This window comes from Pseudophryne corroboree, chromosome 2 (assembly GCF_028390025.1).
Source record: "Pseudophryne corroboree isolate aPseCor3 chromosome 2, aPseCor3.hap2, whole genome shotgun sequence".
Lineage (NCBI taxonomy): Eukaryota > Metazoa > Chordata > Amphibia > Anura > Myobatrachidae > Pseudophryne > Pseudophryne corroboree.
Window position 1 is genome coordinate 39327881 of NC_086445.1, and position 23052 is coordinate 39350932.

At 48.2% G+C, this 23052-nt stretch overlaps 2 protein-coding genes across 4 annotated transcripts; both read right to left on the reverse strand.

The window, feature by feature from the left end:
• Positions 1–1396: 1396 nt before the first annotated feature.
• On the reverse strand, positions 1397–4121 carry LOC134996511 (E3 ubiquitin/ISG15 ligase TRIM25-like). Its single transcript, XM_063951195.1, has one exon. It carries the CDS (start codon positions 4063–4065, stop codon positions 2482–2484), a length of 1584 nt encoding a protein of 527 aa, XP_063807265.1. The 5' UTR covers positions 4066–4121; the 3' UTR covers positions 1397–2481.
• Positions 4122–9982: 5861 nt separating this feature from the next.
• Positions 9983–22049, reverse strand: LOC134996528 (E3 ubiquitin/ISG15 ligase TRIM25-like). 3 transcript variants are annotated; one of them, XM_063951198.1, is made up of 5 exons: positions 21499–22049; positions 20990–21147; positions 18286–18443; positions 13909–14005; positions 9983–13792 (listed from the first exon to the last, which is right to left on the reverse strand). In XM_063951198.1, the coding sequence occupies exon 5, from the start codon at positions 13788–13790 to the stop codon at positions 12162–12164; it is 1629 nt and encodes a 542-aa protein (XP_063807268.1). In that variant the 5' UTR covers positions 13791–13792; positions 13909–14005; positions 18286–18443; positions 20990–21147; positions 21499–22049; the 3' UTR covers positions 9983–12161. The 3 variants fall into 3 exon arrangements, with proteins under 3 accessions (XP_063807268.1, XP_063807266.1, XP_063807267.1); XM_063951196.1 differs by having other exon boundaries at positions 9984–13792; positions 13913–14005; XM_063951197.1 differs by lacking the exons at positions 20990–21147; positions 21499–22049 and adding an exon at positions 18795–18909 and having other exon boundaries at positions 9984–13792; positions 13913–14005.
• Between the last annotated feature and the right edge of the window lie 1003 nt (positions 22050–23052).

Here is a 23052-nt window from a genome sequence, read left to right on the forward strand (position 1 = left end):
AGGGCAGCAGTGTACATTCAGACGCAGACTGCCTGAATGTGCGGAGTGTTTACACATTGGCCCTCATTCCGAGTTGATCGCTAGCTGCCGTTGTTCTTTGCGTAGTGATCATTTAAAAAAACTGCAAATCTGCGCATGCGTATGCACCGCAATGCACACGCGCGGCGTACGGGTACAAAGAGATTCATGGTTTTGCACAGGTTCTAGCGACGCTTTCAGTCGCACTGCCGAATGCAGGGAGATTGACAGGAGATAGGAGTTTCTGGGTGGCAACTGACCGTTTTCTGGGAGTGTTTGGAAAAACGCAGGCGTGGGCGGGTATCTGATGTCATAACCGTGTCATTTTCGTCGCAGCAATCATCGCACAGAATAAGTAACTACAGGGCTGGTCTTGTTTTGCACAAAATGTGTTTGCAGCCGCTCTGCTGCACAGGCGTTCGCACTCCTGCAAAGCAAAAATACACTCCCCCCGTGGGCGGCGACTATGCATTTGCACGGCTGCTAAAAACTGCTAGCGAGCGATCAACTCGGAATGAGGGCCATTGTCCGGCAGAGGGAGGTGTTGCTCCGCACCGATAATGGTCCTGCTGCGGAAATTCTATTAAAAAAAAAACATTAACAGATTTTTCTTTTATTTATTTTTTTACTCTAACCTTACATTTTAGGTGATTCTCATTCCCTATCCCACTATATTTATTGATCAGGCATTAATTTGTCTATTTTTTTTAGCAGTGGTCATTACATTTAAAAACTACAGCTTGGACCTTTTGATTTTTCAGCTTTATTGGGTAATAATGGTGGGATATAAAAAAAATAAATACAAAATAAGCAAAGTAAGCAAGTCTTCCAAGCAGTAACTTCAAGCACCAGCGGAAATTGTGTCCTGGCAGAAAAGCAAACTGGTGTCTCCCAAACGTCAGTAATGGAGGTGTCTGGTGTAGGAACGCTTCTGATTATTATTGTCCCCACGTTATACTATAGGGTCTGATAGAAATGTACGTAGGCCCAGCCGCATGTAGCCGGATGTCACCATCGTGCTCATGTGTCACATGCTGTATACACATCGCTGAGAACGCCAAATAAGAACCACATGGCCCAGCTAGTCTGCTACTATACACAGATATGAGACAGATTAATATGAGAGAGAGACATATAGAGGAGATCTGTATATATAGGAGATGCCACACACTGCTTACTGTACTAGATGCATAGTTACATGGCTGATGTATGATGGTGTGTCAATGTGTCATACTTGCCTACCTGAATTTCTCCCTCATAGAGGGGGTCAGGTAGGCAAGTATGCATTGTGTGTTATATAATGTCAGATGTCTGCACATGTTACACCCCCACCACACACTCACACATTTCTGTACCTCCCAGGACACTGAGAAATGAATATAAAGAGAGAATGAGACATTTATTGATGCTTCGTTGTATGTAGTACACAGTACAGCAGTAACACACAGCAGCACAATACCCGTCACACAACCAGAATAACACAACACAGGGTAAGGAGGGAACATACGCTGACTGTGATAGGTTACACCTCATGATGTGTCGCACTCTATTGTTGGGGTCAGAGGGGATTTCCCACCAGGATGCTGGGAGTTGTCACATGGCCGCCATGATGATATGTGGTAGCCGGGGTATTGTGTGGCTGGTAAGTGACACATCAGGGTGGGTGTAGGATAATTGGGGGGCGGGGGGGGGAAAGCTTGCCTTAGGAATATAACAGCGACACATCTAAGCAGTAATGAAATATGGTAACATGAGCAATGTACAGTGAGTAAACAATGTATCTGTGCAATATATGATGATGTAATTGTATGGACTGAGGAATATAATACGTAATACACAGAATAACTGGTACGCTGAAAGCAGTGTTCTTCAGAAATAGTGGGGTCCACAGTCACCCACTTGGCCTATATCTGGGTCTTTTTAATCTTTTAACTGGCACATTTTTCCCTGAAAATGCTCAGAAATTGTAAGCTTTTTTATTTTATTTTAGGTACACACTGGGGGGGCTGAGGGGTGTTTAGTTACATTTCCAAGGTTGCTACTCCTCTCTGCAGTTGCCGGGAGGGTGGTTCTTCCATGCTAACTGATTCGAAGTGATCGACATTTGGGGAGGGTGCAGGAATGACGAGGGGGTGGGAGGTCCCTCTGCTATTAGCGGCTGCTAGAAGATTATCCTCCGTACCGCCCGTACACACACAACGAGACACCAATATATCTGTAGATTTATTGGTCATCGTGTGTGCTGCAGGGCCAACACCATATGTCAGTGAACTACGGCGTCAGCCAATGTGTACATTGGTACACATAGGCTGACGGGCCAGCGATATATCGGCCGTTCTATCGGCCAGTGTGTACCCAGCATTAGTGAGAGAGACATAAATCACCATCATACTATTGGCTAAATGTTTCATCAGTCAGATCCCCTCCCCCTGTGATGTCACCAGTCTCTGGGCAGATTTCTTATCATCTCTCCCAGCTCCTGACTCCCCCTGATATAGTTATACACCCATCCCCTACACATAATGCAGCATGGAGGGGCTGAGTGAAGGCGGCAGTGTAGGTGTGTAAGTGTATGATGGGGTCACACAGAGCATAAAATGACAGCTGTCCTGCCTCATAATCCAGGTATATCCTCACTCTATCACAGGGGATATAGTCAGGTAACCAGATCTCTTTTCTGTCATGTAGCACCGAGTACTGACTATACCAGCCCAACTTACACCTACACAGACACCAGGACTTCTTATTACCTCCAATGTATGACTGATCTCCTCTCCTGCCTATACTGGGGTAACACATCCCAACCCTCCATCTCACTGACTTACTGACATCCACCTCCCAGTAATGTCGCCCTGAGGAGAATCTCCTGGTGCTAATTACCTGATTGCACTGAAATCTCTCTGGTGTTACTGGGCGTTTCTGGTTTGGTGACCTGGATGCAGTCTTCCTGTCACCTGATATCTGTATAGTATCACCAGCTGTGGCTACATCTAGGAATAGATCTGTAGGTTCCGACACATAGATCCCTCTATTTATCCCTGTTATTATTTTAGATAATATATGTAATTTCCCTGAGATGAGACCCACATCCAGATCTCTTGCACCACGGACCTGGGTATCATGTCTCTCTGTGACCGCAGTATCACACACGTCACCTGTGTCTGGTTCCTGTAAGACAGTCACTGGATCAGACATGTTACACAGCTCCTCAATGTGACGCATCTTCCCGGACAGCTCCTCCTTCTTTATTTCCAGCTGCTGGATCAGATCAGAGACTGAGAGTGAAACGCGCTGTTCCTGTCTGGAGATCTCACTCAGGACTCTCCTCTCCAGGTCTTCCAGCTGTCTCCTGATGTCTCTAAACAGAGCAGTGACTCTCTCTGTTATACCAGCTGCTTTTACTGGATCTTCTCTCCTGCGCTCCTGCAGACTCTGCACTCTCTTCTCAGCATCCACTTTCTTTATGGTCAGTTTCTGCAGAACATTTTTCAGCTTCTCTTTCTTCTTCTCAGAGGCCTCATCAAGAATCTCCACCTGGTGTCCCCGATGTTCTCCAGCTGAACAGTACACACAGATACATACACCATCCTCAGGGCAGTAATACTCCAGGATCTTCTTATGGACAGAGCATTTCCTGTTCCCCAGGGCAGTGGTGGGATCACATAAGACGTGCTCTGGTGACTTGCTGTGTACTCTCAGGTGATTATCACACAGATGAGCCTCACACAGCAGACAGGATTTAGCAGCAGGTACAGGAGAGTGAATACAGTAAGTGCAGAAGATTCCAGTCTCCTCCTGATCTGGCCGAGTAGACAGGAAACTCCCCACTATGTTACACAGCGTTATGTTCCTCTGCAGTGCAGGACGCTCCTGACACTCTGTTCTGCATTCAGGACAGGTATAAGCTCCAGACCCCTCCTGTGTATCCAGCACACGATCAATACAGACCCGGCAGAAGTTGTGGCCACATGTCAGGGTTACAGGATCTGTATAAATGCTCAGGCAGATGGAACAGTCCAGCTCCTGTCTCAGATCAGCAGACGCCATCGCTGCAGCAGAAGAGATAAATGAAACTGAAAGTCTGTGACACTCAGAAACCAGTGAGGTCACATTCTGCACACAGGGCGAGGCTGAGCTGTCACTCAGGTTATATCTGTAATTATTATTACCAGTTATTTATATAGCGCACACATATTCCGCAGCGCTGTACAGAGAATATTTGGCCATTCACATCAGTCCCTGCTCCAGTGGAGCTTACAATCTTTATTCCCTACCACATGTACACACACACATTCACGCTAGGGTTAATTTTGTAGGGAGCCAATTAACCTACAGTACCAATATATTTTTGGATTGTGGGAGGAAACCGGAATACCCGGAGGAAACCCACGCAAGTACAGGGAGAATATACAAACTCCACACAGAGCCATTGTGGGAATGGAACCCATGACCTCAGTGCTGTGAGGCAGTAATGCTAACCATTACACCATCAGTACTTACAGATATACTATGTGTGGCCGGGTTCCTGTCCCGATTCCGGCTCCCTGCACATGGCTAATGGTGGCCACAGAACATAAGGGGTAAACCCTAGTGCCACAGTGCCATTTTTGAAATGTATTCCTGGTGCTGGGTGTTTATTAAAAAAAAAATTGTTTCTTTTTTAATGTGCCACAGCCCTGGACCCTTTTCGGTGGCCGCGGCAATGCTATGTGCGCTAGGTAGCAGGGTGCTGGAGCAGCTGGGATGATTTTCCCGGGGCAGCGGGGCAGTGAGGGAGAACAGAGCCGCCCGCTGGGTGACTGGGAAAGCCGTATTGCAGCACGGTGATGCTGATGTTAACTCCTGGAGTGCTGCACTGGGGGATGGTGTATAGAGAGTAGCTGTAGAACACTGGGGACCGAGAGCTTAGCTCCCATCGCCCCAGCAGTTTAAGGGTAGAGTCCTGCTGCTCCATTCTGATCAATACCAGGCAGCGGAGTGTCCCAGGGCTGTGGAGCTGTGTGGCTGCACCCTGGGGACAGGGAGAGACGGCTCCTTAGACCCCAGCACTTATATGAGCACCCGAGTATCAGCAAAGTTACGGGCGATGCTTTTGCACCTGGCAACTAGCTCCCTGCCAGTGCAACTCCTGCGTGCTGGCAGGCCACTACTCGCCACGCCCTGGGGTGGGAGGGGGCGTGCCAATGGCATTAGAACATCATTGGCGGGGCGCGGCCCAGACAACGGAGGCATGTCCGGATCGTTGGGGGGAGGTGGGCGGGCAGCTGTGAGACATCACACAAATCCGCGGCCCACCCCCGTTGTCCGTGCCGTGCCCTTCAATGATGTTCTAATGCCGTTGGCACGCCCCTTCCCGCCCCGCAATCACCTCTGCTTATCATCTCACTGGGCTCCCGGGGTGCGCACGCGCCAAAAGGGCTTCAGACTGCGATCGCTGCCGCTGTAGCGATCCAGTCTGAATTAGCCCCCATGTGTGATGCCGCCTCCCGATGCAATTGAATTGCGGATGCATCGGAACTAAGGGGATCATTTAGACCCGGCTGCTAATGTGACCCGCAGTGGAATTTGCCGTTGACAGCAGCGGCCGTTTGCGGAGAGGCGATGTGGCATTGGGGGGATGGGGCCAGGACCATTTTCGGGGTGGCTGCATGACATCACACGCAGCCGCTCCAATAAAAAAAATGGCGCCCGCCCACCTGACAGCAGCTTTACCGACGGCCTCAAGACCCCAGAGCAGTCCGTGTGTTAGGGATAGCCATGGTTGAATACTGATGGTTAAATCATAGTGACTGAGGTACTAATTTAGTCGCCTGTGCCCACGCATGGATATCCTTAAAACATGGACTGTTTTCGTAACTGCTGGAGGGCTAATAGGCTGCAGCTAGTACATTGCAATAATTGTGCTGCCGGAGAGAGGCAGCCGGTGGCTTGCATCTCCTCCCAGTATGCTCTCCCAGCCTCTTATAAGCACAATATGGAACACAGGGCACTGACTGCTTATGATGGTGTATTAGGGGGGCTCATCTTAGTTCTGGGAATGGCGTCAGTATACAGGAAATGAAGGTAGTATTCACCATCTCCCATTCCAGAAAACAAAGTTGTATGATGACGCAGGGGGGCATGCAGTGTTGCAGAATGGTACAATAGAATCAGGTCACAGCAGCTACTGCATGAAGTATGTTCCTCTATAATATACTAGTAATCCAGAACCATTATACTACTATGTATTGGTACAGTAAGTATGTGCTATTTGTGGCGTGTTTTTTTTTGTGTGTTTTTTTGGGGGGGTGGGGGGTTAGTAACCGTCCCCATATGTACTCGTTTTGGGGGACATTTTATTACAACTGGTGCTAGGTTACTTCTTATCCGCAAATCCCATCTTGTTTCCATACTCTAATCATCAAGAAGATAAGAACGGAAAAGGTATTTGGCCCTGTAGCAGCGCTGCCTCTCGTGCACCGGATCCCATGCGTGTCCCTGATTGGTTCTGAGCCAGGCCCGCCACATGCGTGACTAATATAGCACCGTATTAGGCAGTCAGCCTAAAAACATTTGCAACATGGTCCTAATGAGACGGTTTGTGGCCTATTTCCAGCCTTGTAATTAGTGGTCATTAATCTGCTACATTAAATTGTCTTATTCCGTCAGTACAACAAAAAGGATTTGACTTGTGAATTAATAAAGTGAATGACGACGAGTTCTGACCGGCTACAGAGCTGGTCGCTGAGTGTGATGTGGTAAGTGACGCTGTATTGTAGTGGCGAAGGCAATGGAGGCCCAGGGACGGAATGTTGTTACAGGGGTAGGTTACTGTTGTAGGTAGCAGTGTCCGATGCACCACATTGTCTTATCAATGCTGTGGCGGCCATTTCGATAATGGAATGGGAGGTTCCGTGTATCGCGATTTGAGGGTTACGTGACGGATGATTGGCGGTTACTATCTGTCGCAGCGCTTGTTTATGTCAGTATGTATAGTTTGTGATGTGACTGGAGGATAAGAGAAAGAACACATCCATTGGTGTCTCGTGCCCATTTCACAGTGTTTGGCATAGACGTAGTACATAGATCGGTATGAGTACCCCGTAGTGCAGCTTTATTATGCAGCGTCTTGGGAGTGATATTGTAGATGATCTGTCAGGCCTAAATCCTAATTAGTTTTGCCTGGGATGATGAAAAATCAAGTTGCCCTATGACATCCATTTTGTATTTGAGGTCACCCTATGACCTCGGTTTGTTTGTCTCCGATCCCATTGTTTGGTCTCCATTGGTATGTTTTAAGATTGGCTTGTGACCTCTGTTGGTATGTTTCCGGTCACCCTATGACCTTCATTGGTGTGTCGCCATTGGTGTGTTTCAGGTCAGCCCGTGACCTCCGTTGGTGCGTCTCAGATTGGCTGGTGACCTCCGTTGGTGCGTCTCAGGTCGGCTGGTGACCTCCGTTGGTGCGTCTCAGGTCGGCTGGTGACATCCGTTGGTGCGTCTCAGGTCGGCTGGTGACCTCCGTTGGTGTGTCTCAGGTCGGCTGATGACCTCCGTTGGTGTGTCTCAGGTCGGCTGGTGACATCCGTTGGTGTGTCTCAGGTCGGCTGGTGACCTCCGTTGGTGTGTCTCAGGTCGGTCGGTGACCTCTGTGTCTGGCCCGGAAGTAATAATGAGCATGTGTGGCCAAATTCACATTGTGGTCAACCAATCCACAGAACCACACCAATCCTGTGTAATCGTCCTTTCCTAGTGTGCGACCAAATGACTCTCAAACCTTTGTGATTGCCCAGATTGCTTCATGATGCACTGATCCACATTAATACCCTGGTTATTAAACCCTACACTGTATCTGCAGCCCAGCTGTATAATAAGCTATAATTACTATTACTTGTGATACTGCACCCATAGCAATTGCTGTATCTGTGCAGACCAGGCTCAGTCGGGGGGATAGCGTAGCAGCTGCAATGTGTATGTTCTGCGTTATCTGCAGGATACCGATAGTGAGTTATGGGAGTAACCGGTGGTTCACTGATTCTGCAATTACCCCAAAGGGGTCACATGTCCGGTGCTGCTGCCCTGACCCACCTGAAGCACAGAGTTCAAGCAGTCCTGGATCTATAGCGGATAACTCACAGGATCGCCACCCTGCGGGATGATCCTCTATTCATTGTGACTTCTCCCAAAATGTACCCTCATGTTTTTGAATGGACATCGTTATTAATACTTTAGCATATTATAATTAGTGAGCTCCGCTCCTCCCCCTAAGGCTGTCAGATGAGAGCCAGAAACGAATCACAAAGCCGCTGCACAGCGCGTTTCACATAATCCTCCTACTTGCGCTTCTGTAGCTGCCGTCTTGTGATTCCCGTTCTGTATGTAGCAATAGGTTTTTTTTAATTTTATTTTTTGTTATCCATAAAGTTGGATTGAAAAGCAGAGACCGTTTCCTTCCATTAAATGCATCATCGGTCTTAAAATCTATGAACGGAGCTTTATCAAGGGTAATATAAGGCAGTTATAATGGTTTTAGCACTGCAGATTATACCATAATTACACAAGCCCTTATATCTATATATACATATAAAATATAGCTTTGCTTTGAACATGCTGTAATGCAAGACTTGAAAAAAAATAAAAATGCATATTAATAGTTTTCTTGGCCCAAATGTCAGTGTCTTGGAGACCAAACAAACCCTTCAAGAGGCTGATCTGTGTGTGTGAGTATTTGCTCTGGTACTTTATGAATGATTAGGCATTTTACATTTCTTTTATATTTTTGCAGTTCTGTTATGTAATTTAAGACACTTTTTATACCACAAGTGTTACAGTATTTAAGTTTTGTTCCAACAGTTGATGTTTATTATACTTAAGTAGAGGAAATTCATGGTTATGGATCATTTCAGAACACAAGGCCGGGAGCTTGTATTTTGTAATTGCGACTATTTTTGAAGAAGAAAAAAAGTTACTTTTTTGAGTTTTTTTTTTTTAAACAAAGCGTAATGAAATTGATGGACACTGCTAGGATGATGTGGACGTATTTTGGCAGTATAGCCACTAAGCATGACCAGTAGAACACTGCACATCGGGCTTAGGACATGCGGCGGTTCATCGGATGCTCGAACTACACAACCTAGATAACGTCACACGTGACCGGGACATGTTGCCGACCTCTGCTCTGCGTATTGTATTCATACCTCTTCCACAGGTACCGTAGTAAGTTTAAGCCACTTCCTATATGCAAACTCCCCCATACCATTGTTATTAGGTATTGCAAACATCCTAACAAATTATTAAAATAGAATACTGAAATAAGCTTTGATTCTCAGAATTGTGTCCTATGAACAAAGGATTATGAGAACAGAATAGGGAGCCTTAAGTAGATTAAATATACATCCAACTGCATAGCTATCTTATATACACTGTCAGTAATATTCAGACCACATATACATATGGAACATGATTACGCTTTATATGGGATACATTTGTAAGTCCTGATAAACTAAGTTTTATGTTCTGATTGAAGTTCAGTAAAATACACAGTTCGAAGAAGCTGATCTCTCCACGTTACCACAACTCTGTGAATTTCCCGTTATCAAAGACCAGTTTTCCAAGAGTCCTTCTTTCAGTGCTCTCAAGACCAGTCATTAGTAGCCTTGTCTATTGGTCATGGCTTTAGTTGTGCTGTAAATTCTCACAGTTCTGCTACAGATGTATAACTAACTTGCTGCACATTCAGCCGTAAACCGCCCGCATGTGTCATGTGTTTCCGTGTGTCCAGCAGAGGGCAGCAGTGTACATTCAACCGCAGACTGCCTGAATGTGCGGTGTGTTTACACATTGTCCAGCAGGGGGAGGTGTTGCTCCTCACCGATAATGGTCCTGCTGTGGAAATTGTACAGATTTTTTTTTCTCTAACCTTAAATTTGAGTTCTCATTCCCTATCCCACTATATTTATTGATCAGGCATTGATTTGTCTTTTTTTTAGCAGTGGTCATTAAATTTAAAAACTACAGCTTGGACTTCTTGATTTATCAGCTTTATTGGGTAATAATGGTGGGATATAAAAAGAAAAAAATAATAATACAAAATAAGCAAAGGTAGAAAGTCTTCCAAGCAGTAACTTCAAGCTCCTGGCTGCATAGAATCTGTGAAAGCCCCACAGCTCTCGCTTGTGAATATGAAATGTAAAATCTGTTTCTATTTTTATTTTAAAGATCTCCCTGAAACATTTAAGCCAAGAGTTTGTAACTGTATATTTACTGTAAGATGTAGAACATTCAATAACTATTAAAATGTTTCCAAAAAACAAAGTCTTTGATTCTAAATGAATTGATCGTTCTACCACAATCCAGCGGAAATTGTGTTGTGTCAGAAAAGCAAACTGGTGTCTCCCAAACGTCAGTAATGGAGGTGTCTGGTGTAGGAACGCTTCTGATTATTATTGTCCCCACGTTCTACTATAGGGTCTGATAGAGTGGTACGTAGGCCCAGCCGCATGTAGCCGGATGTCACCATCGTGCTCATGTCACATGCTGTATACACATCCCTGAGAACGCCAAATAAGAACCAAATGGCCCAGCTAGTCTGCTACTATACACAGATATGAGAGAGAGACATATAGAGGAGACCTGTATATATAGGAGGTGCCACACACTGCTTACTGTACTAGATGCATAGTTACATGGCTGATGTATGATGGTGTGTCATTGTGTGTTATATAATGTGACTGTCTGCACATGTTACACCCCGCCACACACTCACACATTTCTGTACCTCCCAGGACACTGAGAAATGAATATAAAGAGAGAATGAGACATTTATTGATGCTTCGTTGTATGTAGTACACAATACAGCAGTAACACACAGCAGCACAATACCCGTCGCACAACCAGAATGACACAACACAGGGTAAGGAGGGAACATACGCTGACTGTGATAGGTTACACCTCATGATGTGTCGCACTCTATTGATGGGGTCAGAGGGGATTTCCCACCAGGATGCTGGGAGTTGTCACATGGCGGCCATGATGATATGTGGTAGCCGGGGTATTGTGTGGCTGGTAAGTGACACATCAGGGTGGGTGTAGGGTAATGGGGGGGTCCTTGCCATAGGAATATAACAGCGACACATCTAAGCAGTATGAAATATGCTTATAAATGTTTTGTTGGGAAAGACCAACAGAGACAATAGATTGCTGTTTGGAGCACTCTTTTAGATAGAGTAAGTATTTCATTTCACATGATTACAATATTTTAAAATGTAACCTTTATTATATTTCAGTAAAATAAATGGGGTAATTTCGTGACAGTGGAGACTCATTAGATTCATCAATGATTCATCCAGTGCAGCTGAATAGCAGACACATTACCAGAGGTCTGAGTCACTGAGCACTGACTGCCTGTGACACTGATACAGACTCAGTGGAGATGGATCAGATTCCTTGCGTCATCCAGTGCAGCTGAATAGATAACGCAGTCCCTGATGTCTGTGTCGGGTGCGAATCATTGGGTAGCCCTGTATAGGTCGACACTGACTGAAGGTCAACAGGTATGCAAGGTCGACATGGTCATTAGGTCGACAGTTTTTTTTTTTTTTTGGGGGGGGGGGGGGGGGTTTCCTTGACCCGAATTTCCATCTGGACCCTTCAACAGTTGAAACGCGTTCGATCGACATGCTTTGGGCACGGTGGCTCGCAACGCTCGCCACAAGGTTTATAACCAACCTTATGCCCACTTGGATAGAGGTGGTATGAAAAGGTCCTTAAAACCCCCCAAAAACGGTGTCAACCTTTTGTGTGTCAACCTCGCCCATGTCGACCTAATGACCACATCGACCTCATGTGTCGACCTTCAGTCAGTGTCAACCTACTCACTGTCGACCTTCAGTGGTCGACCGAAAGATTGTCTGAGTCACTCCCTCCACGAGTTCCAGCACTGCCACCCATCTCTGCTCTCACTGCATGTGCACAGTCTGCATTGCATTACACAGAGTCATGTACTGAGACACTGTCTCCAGACACTCCACTGAGTTATGTGTCTCAACTCACCTCACTGTATCTGTCTGCCCATGACTAGCACCCAGCATTAGTGAGACAGACATAAATCACCATCACTCTATTGGCTAAGTGTTTCATCAGTCAGATCCCCTCCCCCTGTGATGTCACCAGTCTCTGGGCAGATTTCTTATCATCTCTCCCAGCTCCGTCCTGACTCCCCCCGATATAGTTATACTACACCCGTTCCCTACCCATAATGCAGCATGGAGGGGCTCAGTGAAGGTGGCAGTGTAGGTATGTAAGTGTATGATGGGGTCACACAGAGCATAAAAGGACAGCTGTCCTGCCTCAAAATCCAGATATACCCTCACTCTATCACAGCGGATCTTGTTATCTAACTGGATCTCTTTCTTGTCATGTAGCACTGAGTACGGACTATACTGCTTAAACAACATCATATTACTCCTACGCAGACACCAGGACTTGTTATTACAGCCAATGGTTGACTGCTTTCCTCTCCTGTCTATACTGGGGTAACACATCCCCACCCTCCACCTCGCTGACTTACTGACATCCACCTCCCAGCAATGTCGCCCTGAGGAGAATCTCCTGGTGCTTATTACCTGATCACACTGAAATCTCTCTGGTGTTACTGGGCGATTCTGGTTTATATCTGACCTGGATGCAGTTTTCCTGTCACCTGATATCTGTATATAATCACCAGCTGTGGCTACATCCAGTAATAGATCTGTAGGTTCCGGCACATAGATCCCTCTATTTATCCCTGCTATTATATCAAATAATATATGTAATTTCCCTGAGATGAGACCCACATCCAGATCTCCTGCACCACGGACCTGGGTATCACGTCTCTCTGTGTCCTCAGTACCACACACGTCACCTGTGTCTGGTTCCTGTAGGACAGTCACTGGATCAGATATGTTACACAGCTCCTCAATGTGACGCATCTTCCCGGACAGCTCGTCCTTCTTTATTTCCAGCTGCTGGATCAGAGCTGAGACAGAGAGTGAAACGCGCTGTTCCTGCCTGGAGATCTCACTCAGAACTCTCTTCTCCAGGTCATCCAGCTGTCTCTTGATGTCTATAAACAGAGCAGTGACTCTCTCTGTTATACCAGCTGCTTTTACCAGATCTTCTCTCCTGCGCTCCTGCAGACTCTGCACTCTCTTCTCAGTCTCCGCTCTCTTTATGGTCAGTTTCTGCAGAACAGTTCTCAGCTTCTCTTTCTTCTTCTCGAAGGCCTCATCCAGGATCTCCACATGGTGTCCCCGATGTTCTCCAGCTGAACAGTACACACAGATACATACACCATCCTCAGGGCAGTAATACTCCAGGACCTTCTTATGGACGGAGCATTTCCTGTTCCCCAGGGCAGTGGTGGGATCACATAAGACGTGCTCTGGTGACTTGCTGTGTACTCTCAGGTGATTATCACACAGATGAGCCTCACAATGCAGACAGGATTTAGCAGCAGGTACAGGAGAGTGAATACAGTGAGTGCAGAAGATCCCAGTCTCCTCCTGATCTGGCCGAGTAGACAGGAACCTCCCCACTATGTTACACAGCATTATGTTCCTCTGCAGTGCAGGACGCTCCAGACACTCTGCTCTGCATTCAGGACAGGTATAAACTCCACACCCCTCCTGTGTATCCAGCACACGATCAATACAGACCCGGCAGAAGTTGTGGCCACATCTCAGGGTTACAGGATCTGTATAAATGCTCAGGCAGATGGAACAGTCCAGCTCCTGCCTCAGATCAGCAGACGCCATCGCTGCAGCAGGAGAGAGAAATGAAAGTGAAAGTCTCTGACACTCAGAAACCAGTGAGGTGACATTCTGCACACAGGGCGAGGCTGAGCTGTCACTCAGGTTATATCTGTAAACATACTTGCCTACTTTGGAAAACTAGTCTCAGGGAGATTCCAGGTGGCAACAGAACGGCGCCTGTCAGGTGTGTCCTGCTGTGGTAGGTGAAAGCTATAGTACTAAAAGCAGCAATAAAGAAAAAAAAGAGTAATAATATAAGTGCACTATATATTATGGGCAACTTCACCAGTTCTAAAAAAAACTCCCACCTTAGCAAATTTACCCCAGTGTGTCTATTTGTGCCTCTAAGTGAGTTCAAGAGCGGACTCCACAGGCAGATTGAAACAATGATTGTTAATTGTATCTAGTTAAGGATGCTGGTTACACTGTTTCCCACTTTTCTAAAAGAAGTGCAGTTTGAAAGGAGACCAAGACAGGGTCCCGTCACTGCCCTTTCACACACAGCAGCTTTGAGACGTGTTCAATGCTGCGCGCATACGCAGCGGCACATAAAACCCGTTGTGTGTGAAAGAGCCCATTCACACACATACTGCACGGGTCTGGGATTCAGGGTCGACAACAAAAAGGTCGACACACCTTAGGTCGACGCCAATTGGTCGCCACACCTTAGGTCGACATGGACAAAAGGTCGACTGGAACAAGGTCGACATGAGTTTTTTATGTTTTTTGGTGTCGTTTTCTTCGTAAAGTGACCGTGAACCCCAATTAGTGCACCGCGTTCGCTCGCCATGCTTCGGGCATGGTGCCTTCGCTCCGCTCGGCACAGATTACCGTTCCAATCCTAGTCCACGTGGATCGTTAAGTATGAAAAGGTTCGAAAAAAGGAAAAAAAAACATAAAAAACTCATGTCGACCTTTTTCCATGTCAACCTTGTTCCTGTCGACCTTTTTCCATGTCGACCTAAGGTGTGTCGACCAATTGGCGTCGACCTAAGGTGTGTCGACCTTTTTGTTGCCGACCTGGAGTCCGGATACCTACTGCACTGCCTTCATGGACGGCACAGCCCGGCAGATGGACTTTTCAGTGGATAGTCCCAGCTGCAACGCGGTGGCCAGGCCAGAACCGTGCCGTGTGAAAGAACATACTGTATGCAGTTCTGCATTATTAAATTCCAGCCACAGCAAAAAGCCGCCTGGCTTTCTGCTGGCAGGGACAAACTGGCTAGTGTGAAATAGCCAAAGGGGCGAGTGAGTAGCTACATGTGTCATATGGGAATCAGTAGGAAATGCCGGCGCTTGGTATCCTGGCAGTCAGAAGACCGATGCTGGGATACTGAAGTTTGGAATACCAACAGGGGTAAGTTGGGGCTGTTCTCCCCTCTCACCTACCCCTCACATGCCGCAGCCTAACCCCCCCCAAATGGTGCCTAACTCTAACCTCCCCTCCCCAGCCTGGAGAGGACAGCGGAGGAAGGAGTGAAAGAAGCAGTGCACAGAAGGATCGGATAGCAGGCAGTGTGATGGAACAGGGGTGAAGTGTTTAAGGTAAGAGCTCAGAGAGGACAGAAAGGTGCAGAGATTGGAGAAGGAGGAGGTAGAAGAAGAAGCTTTTAAAAAGGAATGGGAAACTTTTCCTATCTGTACCAGGGGGAGCCGTAGGGCCTACAGTGGGGCCTCTGCTACTAGAAAGCTGCTGCAGCAGAAAAAAAATCCTATCTCTAGCAGCAGCAGCAGCAGTGGGGGGTCGGTACTGAAGCGCCTTGATGCTGCTGCCTGTCATATAGCTTGACAGGCATAGCAGCAGTGAATAGCAGCAGAGTGGGGGAGTGTGATACGTTTAGCTGGCAGTCTGGATGCCGGTGGTCAGAAGACCGACCGCTGCATCCTGATGGAGAGAATCCCAACAGGGGCTAGGTAAGTATACTTACTCTCACCCAATACCTCCCTAACCCTTCCTACCCTGCAGCCTAATCCTAACCCTCCCCGGGGGTGCCTAAACCTAACCCCCCTCCCCTCCCATGCGTGCCTACACACTTACATTAGTTTTCCCGGGTTGTCAAGATTCTGGCATCTGATTTTGTCCAATATCGGAATTCCTGCGCTGGTCTTCTGCCTGCGTGTCAAGATTTCAGTGCCGTGATTCCGACTGCTGGCATCAAGACGGCATCCTTAGTGGAGATAGTATATCTCCAGCAAGGCGCCTTCCTGCATTGCTGCCCTTGCTGAGTGCATTGTGCTGACCCTGCCTACAGGGTCTGTAAATGAAAATGAACGCTTTCCGGTATTTGTGCGGTGTGAAACATTTAATATCCTATGCAGGAAATTCAAATTCTGTACTCATTTTTTATGTGCTTTAAGTAAACTAGGAGAATCCCATTAAGTTTATACTAAAATACTCTTCCTCTGCACCAATAACCTGTAATTCGCTGTAATCAGTGCCAGATTAAGGTCCACATGGGCCTGGAGCTGAAATTTACAAAGGGCCTATGGTGTGCCTTGATAGGAGGTGTAACAAGTGCTGCGGTGGGGGTGGTCAAAATAGGGGGTGTGGCCTGTGCTATGGGTGTGGCATGGAGGTCATCCCCTCATGGGCTTGTCGCGCTTCAGGCCTGGTGGCGAGTATCCTGACCGCCACGTTCCCGTCAGCCGGGAAACTAACTGCTTCCCGTGTGTGTGTGTGTGTGTGTGTGTGTGTGTGTGTGTGTGTGTGTGTGTGTGTGTGTGTGTGTGTGTGTGTGTAAAAAATATGCACTCGTCATTCATTTACAGCCTCCAAAATGCTCACTCAAAAACGCCAACACAGTCCAAGTGCAGCCGCAGAACAGATTCAATGAAGAGGCCACTCTCCAAAAGTTGCTTTACACAAAATTACATATTTAATGAATCAGCTTGCCTTCATCACCACCCAGTAAAAGAAACTGCAAGCTTCTGAGATCCAATAATTATCATGGCAACCATAAAACCAATATGCAAATCAATGCCATCTCATCCTTATACTTAGTTTGTCAACCTCGGTCCCCTCCTGGGCTGCTAGAGACATGCAACAGAGTGTTAATGAGCCATGCATCAGAAGTCTGTAAAACAGTGACTTGCGCTCAAAACAACACTTAAGCCATCTCTATCTAATCAGATCATACACCTGGCAGCCGGGGGCCCGTGCGTGTATTCCATCGCACTGCACATGCTCACCGGAACGTCATGCGTTCCACCGTAATGCGCATGCTCACCCGCACTTCCGGTGCGGGTGAGCGTACCAGCACCATTGCTCCTCCTCACTACACACATCTAATAATAACTGTTAAACTCACATCCGGCTGCTCAGAGTGTAAGTAACGCTGTGAAGTGCAGTGTGCACAATACAATAAGTGTAAACATATATAGTCTGCAGGATGTAGTTAAAATGGGGCCGCATGGAATCTCGATGGCTAAAATACAGAGGCCGGAATCCTGAACGGCAACATAATGCCGGTATCAAAATCCCGAAGGAGCTCGGGATCATGGCATCAAAATCTCGAACGTACTTTTAGTGGGGCTCGATCATGTTTTGCCACGGAGGAGGGGGGGTTTGGTTTAGGCATTAGAAGGGGGTTAGGGTTAGGGTGCAGGTACGGTAAGGTTATGGTTAGGTACAGGGGAGGGGGGGTTAGGTTTAGGCACTTGGAAGAGGAGGTTTGGGTTAGGCACCAAGCAGGGAGGGATAGGTTAGGCAGCGGGGATGGTAGGGTTAGGCACAAGCAGGGAGGGTTAGGGTTAGGCACCAGCGGGGAGGGTTAGGGTTAGGCACCCACAAGGGAGGGCTAGGATAGGGGCAGGGGAGGGTTGAAGTACTTTCTGGGGGCTGAAGGCATTCTGATGTTTGGGATGCCGCTGTCAGTATTCTGACCAATGGCATCCCGTCCAATGATATAACATAACGAATCCCAATCTGCTGCACTACTACTGTATGTCACTAACGCAAAATGACACAATCTAAAAAATAAAATAAAAACTATAAATGTTACATAAATAACAAGCTACTTGGTCAGGATTCCCTTATAAATCTAATCACAGAAAGCATCTAGAGTTAATGTTCTCGTTTAACCCTCTTGGAGCGATAGTGTCTAATGTGGAGGGGTTGGGTTTGAAATGCCAGGGGTCAGAATACCGACCGCGCCATTCCCTTTGATGGGGATCCGGACAGGGGAAGGTAAGTATGGGATCCGGTCTCTAGGTCGTCAGTAACTAGGTCGACACCATCTAGGTCGACCACTATTGGTCGACAGTAACTAGGTCGACAGGGTCTCTAGGTCGACATGTTCTAGGTCGACCTTTCCCCAATGCTCCCCTAACTCTAACCCTCTGTTCCCACAGTCTAAACCTAACCCTCCCCAGCCTGGAGCCTAACCCTACCCCTCCCTGGTGATGCCTATACTTAACCCCCCCACTACAGCCTAAACCTGACCTCCCCAACAACCCCCCCCCCCTCCCCCTCCCCCCCAAATGCTCCCCGCTGGCTTACCTTTATGGCTGTCTGGCAGTCAGTCATTGGGGATCCTGGCTGTCGAGATGTTGGTGCCGGAATTGTGATCCCAGTTGGGATGCCGGCCCCAGCGTTCTAAGCAGTGTCAGGATTCCGGCGTCGGTGTTTCAACTGACGGTGTACTGACCATTCCCGGGCTGTTGAATAACAAAGTGTGGAATGGGATAGAGTGGAAGAGGAATGGATTTTATATTTCTGTATATACATATATAAAAATAATAAACTCAGTCAACAGCACTCCACTCCAATTGATACATATCACTATTACCGGTGCCCTCCAGGTGTGGACCTTAACAAATACAAATGTAGCAGTCGGCGGCCACTCACGGTAGTGGAAATAAAGACAGCAGTCTCGTCTGCGACGTCGACACTGCAGACCAGACTGCTGTATTTATTTCCACTACCGTGAGTGCCGCTGACTACTACATTAATAATAATAAACTATTTTTTTCCTTGTAACCTTCATGTCCCCACCACAATCTACTTGCCTGGTTTCTGCACTTTATAGAAGCAGTGGAGGGAAAAGAAGTCATGACTCAGGAGGCACTGGGCTGGCCCAGAATAGGGAGGAGACTGGAGGATGGGAGACAGAATAGGGGAGGGTCCAGCATGAAAAGGAGCTCGGAGCATTGGTGGCTGGTCCCAGGGGAGTGGTTAGCTACAGAATTAGCTGTCCAGCTAATCCTGGAGAACAGCAGCTGCAGCACAGTGACAGCAGTGAGAGGCTACAGCATGCTATAATCACCACACACTCAGTCTACACCATCCAGTCACAGCTGCAGCCTCTGTACAGCCCCTCCGATATAGAACCAACCCTCTGTACAGCCTTAATGCCAGCAGCACCTGTAGTGGCATTAGCATACTGTGATCCGGATGGCTCCGCCCCCGACCGAAACCCCGCCCCCTGTGACCACGCTGCTGTGTGTCTGGGCCCTAAACTGCTTCTTTAGTACTGGACCGGGGGGGGGCAACTGTCATCCTGCCCCCCGAAGGCAGCCTGCCATTGGTTGCGATGCTCATGCGGTGACTGCTCCTTGTGCCCTAGTGGGAAAGGGGAGGAGCTGAGAGAGGCCCCTCCTCCTCATCCGGCCGGGCCGTCCTCTTCAGCTGCAATAAATCTGGGGGAAAGGAGTTGTGAGTAGATTGGCTCCTCCTCCACCCTGGCTGTGCAGACTCGCGTCACTGGGTAGTGAGCACAGAGACAGCAGCACCGCTACTCCTAGTCTAGGGGGAAAGCAGCCCCTCCTCCCACTTGAGCTGGGATTTCTATGTATACACAGACTAGGGCACTGTCTCTGGCGTCGGACAAGGTGCTGGCAGCAACTGCGGCATACAATGAGTCACTGTGACTCATTGCAATGTCGGCGGATATGGGGTTTCACTGCTGCGGGCTCTGGGCCTATTTTTAATGGGTGGCCTGGAGCTGCAGCTCCATCCGCCCCATTGTTAATCCGGCCCTGACTACACACATCTAATAATAACTGTTAAACTCACATCCGGCTGCTCAGAGTGTAAGTAACGCTGTGAAGTGCAGTGTGCACAATACAATAAGTGTAAACATATATAGTCTGCAGGATGTAGTTAAAATGGTGCCGCATGGAATCTCGATGGCTAAAATACAGAGGCCGGAATCCTGAACGGCAACATAATGCCGGTATCAAAATCCCGAAGGAGCTCGGGATCATGGCATCAAAATCTCGAACGTACTTTTAGTGGGGCTCGATCATGTTTTGCCACGGAGGAGGGGGGGTTTGGTTTAGGCATTAGAAGGGGGTTAGGGTTAGGGTGCAGGTACGGTAAGGTTATGGTTAGGTACCGGGGAGGGGGGGTTAGGTTTAGGCACTTGGAAGAGGAGGTTTGGGTTAGGCACCAAGCAGGGAGGGATAGGTTAGGCAGCGGGGATGGTAGGGTTAGGCACAAGCAGGGAGGGTTAGGGTTAGGCACCAGCGGGGAGGGTTAGGGTTAGGCACCCACAAGGGAGGGCTAGGATAGGGGCAGGGGAGGGTTGAAGTACTTTCTGGGGGCTGAAGGCATTCTGATGTTTGGGATGCCGCTGTCAGTATTCTGACCAATGGCATCCCGTCCAATGATATAACATAACGAATCCCAATCTGCTGCACTACTACTGTATGTCACTAACGCAAAATGACACAATCTAAAAAATAAAATAAAAACTATAAATGTTACATAAATAACAAGCTACTTGGTCAGGATTCCCTTATAAATCTAATCACAGAAAGCATCTAGAGTTAATGTTCTCGTTTAACCCTCTTGGAGCGATAGTGTCTAATGTGGAGGGGTTGGGTTTGAAATGCCAGGGGTCAGAATACCGACCGCGCCATTCCCTTTGATGGGGATCCGGACAGGGGAAGGTAAGTATGGGATCCGGTCTCTAGGTCGTCAGTAACTAGGTCGACACCATCTAGGTCGACCACTATTGGTCGACAGTAACTAGGTCGACAGGGTCTCTAGGTCGACATGTTCTAGGTCGACCTTTCCCCAATGCTCCCCTAACTCTAACCCTCTGTTCCCACAGTCTAAACCTAACCCTCCCCAGCCTGGAGCCTAACCCTACCCCTCCCTGGTGATGCCTATACTTAACCCCCCCACTACAGCCTAAACCTGACCTCCCCAACAACCCCCCCCCCTCCCCCTCCCTCCCAAATGCTCCCCGCTGGCTTACCTTTATGGCTGTCTGGCAGTCAGTCATTGGGGATCCTGGCTGTCGAGATGTTGGTGCCGGAATTGTGATCCCAGTTGGGATGCCGGCCCCAGCGTTCTAAGCAGTGTCAGGATTCCGGCGTCGGTGTTTCAACTGACGGTGTACTGACCATTCCCGGGCTGTTGAATAACAAAGTGTGGAATGGGATAGAGTGGAAGAGGAATGGATTTTATATTTCTGTATATACATATATAAAAATAATAAACTCAGTCAACAGCACTCCACTCCAATTGATACATATCACTATTACCGGTGCCCTCCAGGTGTGGACCTTAACAAATACAAATGTAGCAGTCGGCGGCCACTCACGGTAGTGGAAATAAAGACAGCAGTCTCGTCTGCGACGTCGACACTGCAGACCAGACTGCTGTATTTATTTCCACTACCGTGAGTGCCGCTGACTACTACATTAATAATAATAAACTATTTTTTTCCTTGTAACCTTCATGTCCCCACCACAATCTACTTGCCTGGTTTCTGCACTTTATAGAAGCAGTGGAGGGAAAAGAAGTCATGACTCAGGAGGCACTGGGCTGGCCCAGAATAGGGAGGAGACTGGAGGATGGGAGACAGAATAGGGGAGGGACCAGCCTGAAAAGGAGCTCGGAGCATTGGTGGCTGGTCCCAGGGGAGTGGTTAGCTACAGAATTAGCTGTCCAGCTAATCCTGGAGAACAGCAGCTGCAGCAGAGTGACAGCAGTGAGAGGCTACAGCATGCTATAATCACCACACACTCAGTCTACACCATCCAGTCACAGCTGCAGCCTCTGTACAGCCCCTCCGATATAGAACCAACCCTCTGTACAGCCTTAATGCCAGCAGCACCTGTAGTGGCATTAGCATACTGTGATCCGGATGGCTCCGCCCCCGACCGAAACCCCGCCCCCTGTGACCACGCTGCTGTGTGTCTGGGCCCTAAACTGCTTCTTTAGTACTGGACCGGGGGGGGGCAACTGTCATCCTGCCCCCCGAAGGCAGCCTGCCATTGGTTGCGATGCTCATGCGGTGACTGCTCCTTGTGCCCTAGTGGGAAAGGGGAGGAGCTGAGAGAGGCCCCTCCTCCTCATCCGGCCGGGCCGTCCTCTTCAGCTGCAATAAATCTGGGGGAAAGGAGTTGTGAGTAGATTGGCTCCTCCTCCACCCTGGCTGTGCAGACTCGCGTCACTGGGTAGTGAGCACAGAGACAGCAGCACCGCTACTCCTAGTCTAGGGGGAAAGCAGCCCCTCCTCCCACTTGAGCTGGGATTTCTATGTATACACAGACTAGGGCACTGTCTCTGGCGTCGGACAAGGTGCTGGCAGCAACTGCGGCATACAATGAGTCACTGTGACTCATTGCAATGTCGGCGGATATGGGGTTTCACTGCTGTGGGCTCTGGGCCTATTTTTAATGGGTGGCCTGGAGCTGCAGCTCCATCCGCCCCATTGTTAATCCGGCCCTGGCTGTAATGAACAGGATATCCTATCCTGTAAATCATATGTTGCAGTTTTAGGGTGAAAGTTTTGTTTGGCGCTGCACCCCCGGCAAAAATATGGGATTGTGGTCACAGAATAGTTTCAATTCACATTATACCGCACAGCAGCATCTGTTACTCACATTAACCCACACAGTATGAGCTGAAATTCACATTACGCCACACAGTATGCCCCCAGCAGTGCCAGATAGAAATACCCCCAGAGGTGCCAGTCCCACGTAATACTCTCCCAGCAGTGTCAGATACAGATTTTCCCCCATTAGTGCTCACCGCCGCCGCTGCTGGTTTGCTGCTGCTTGTACTGTATGAGGGGAGGAAAGCGCAATGCAAAACGCATCTCTACTAAATCCAGCTCAATAAAGCCCTCCTGCGGAAATTTGGCGCCGGCTGCCAGCCTATAAAAGCTAGCGGCCTGGCAGCCATTCAAGAGCCGCTGCTGCCAGTCTGTGAGCTCTGATTGGCTGGTGGCCGACACTAAATTTAGAATGGCCGGGTGCAGGGGGGGAGAGAATCGATCGGCATGTGAGGTGGGGGCCTGACAAGAGGGGG

Coding starts and splice junctions, on each gene's coding strand:
- LOC134996511 (XM_063951195.1), bottom strand. CDS start 4,065: ATGGCGTCTGCTGATCTGAGACAGGAGCTGGACTGTTCCATCTGCCTG.
- LOC134996528 (XM_063951198.1), bottom strand. CDS start 13,790: ATGGCGTCTGCTGATCTGAGGCAGGAGCTGGACTGTTCCATCTGCCTG.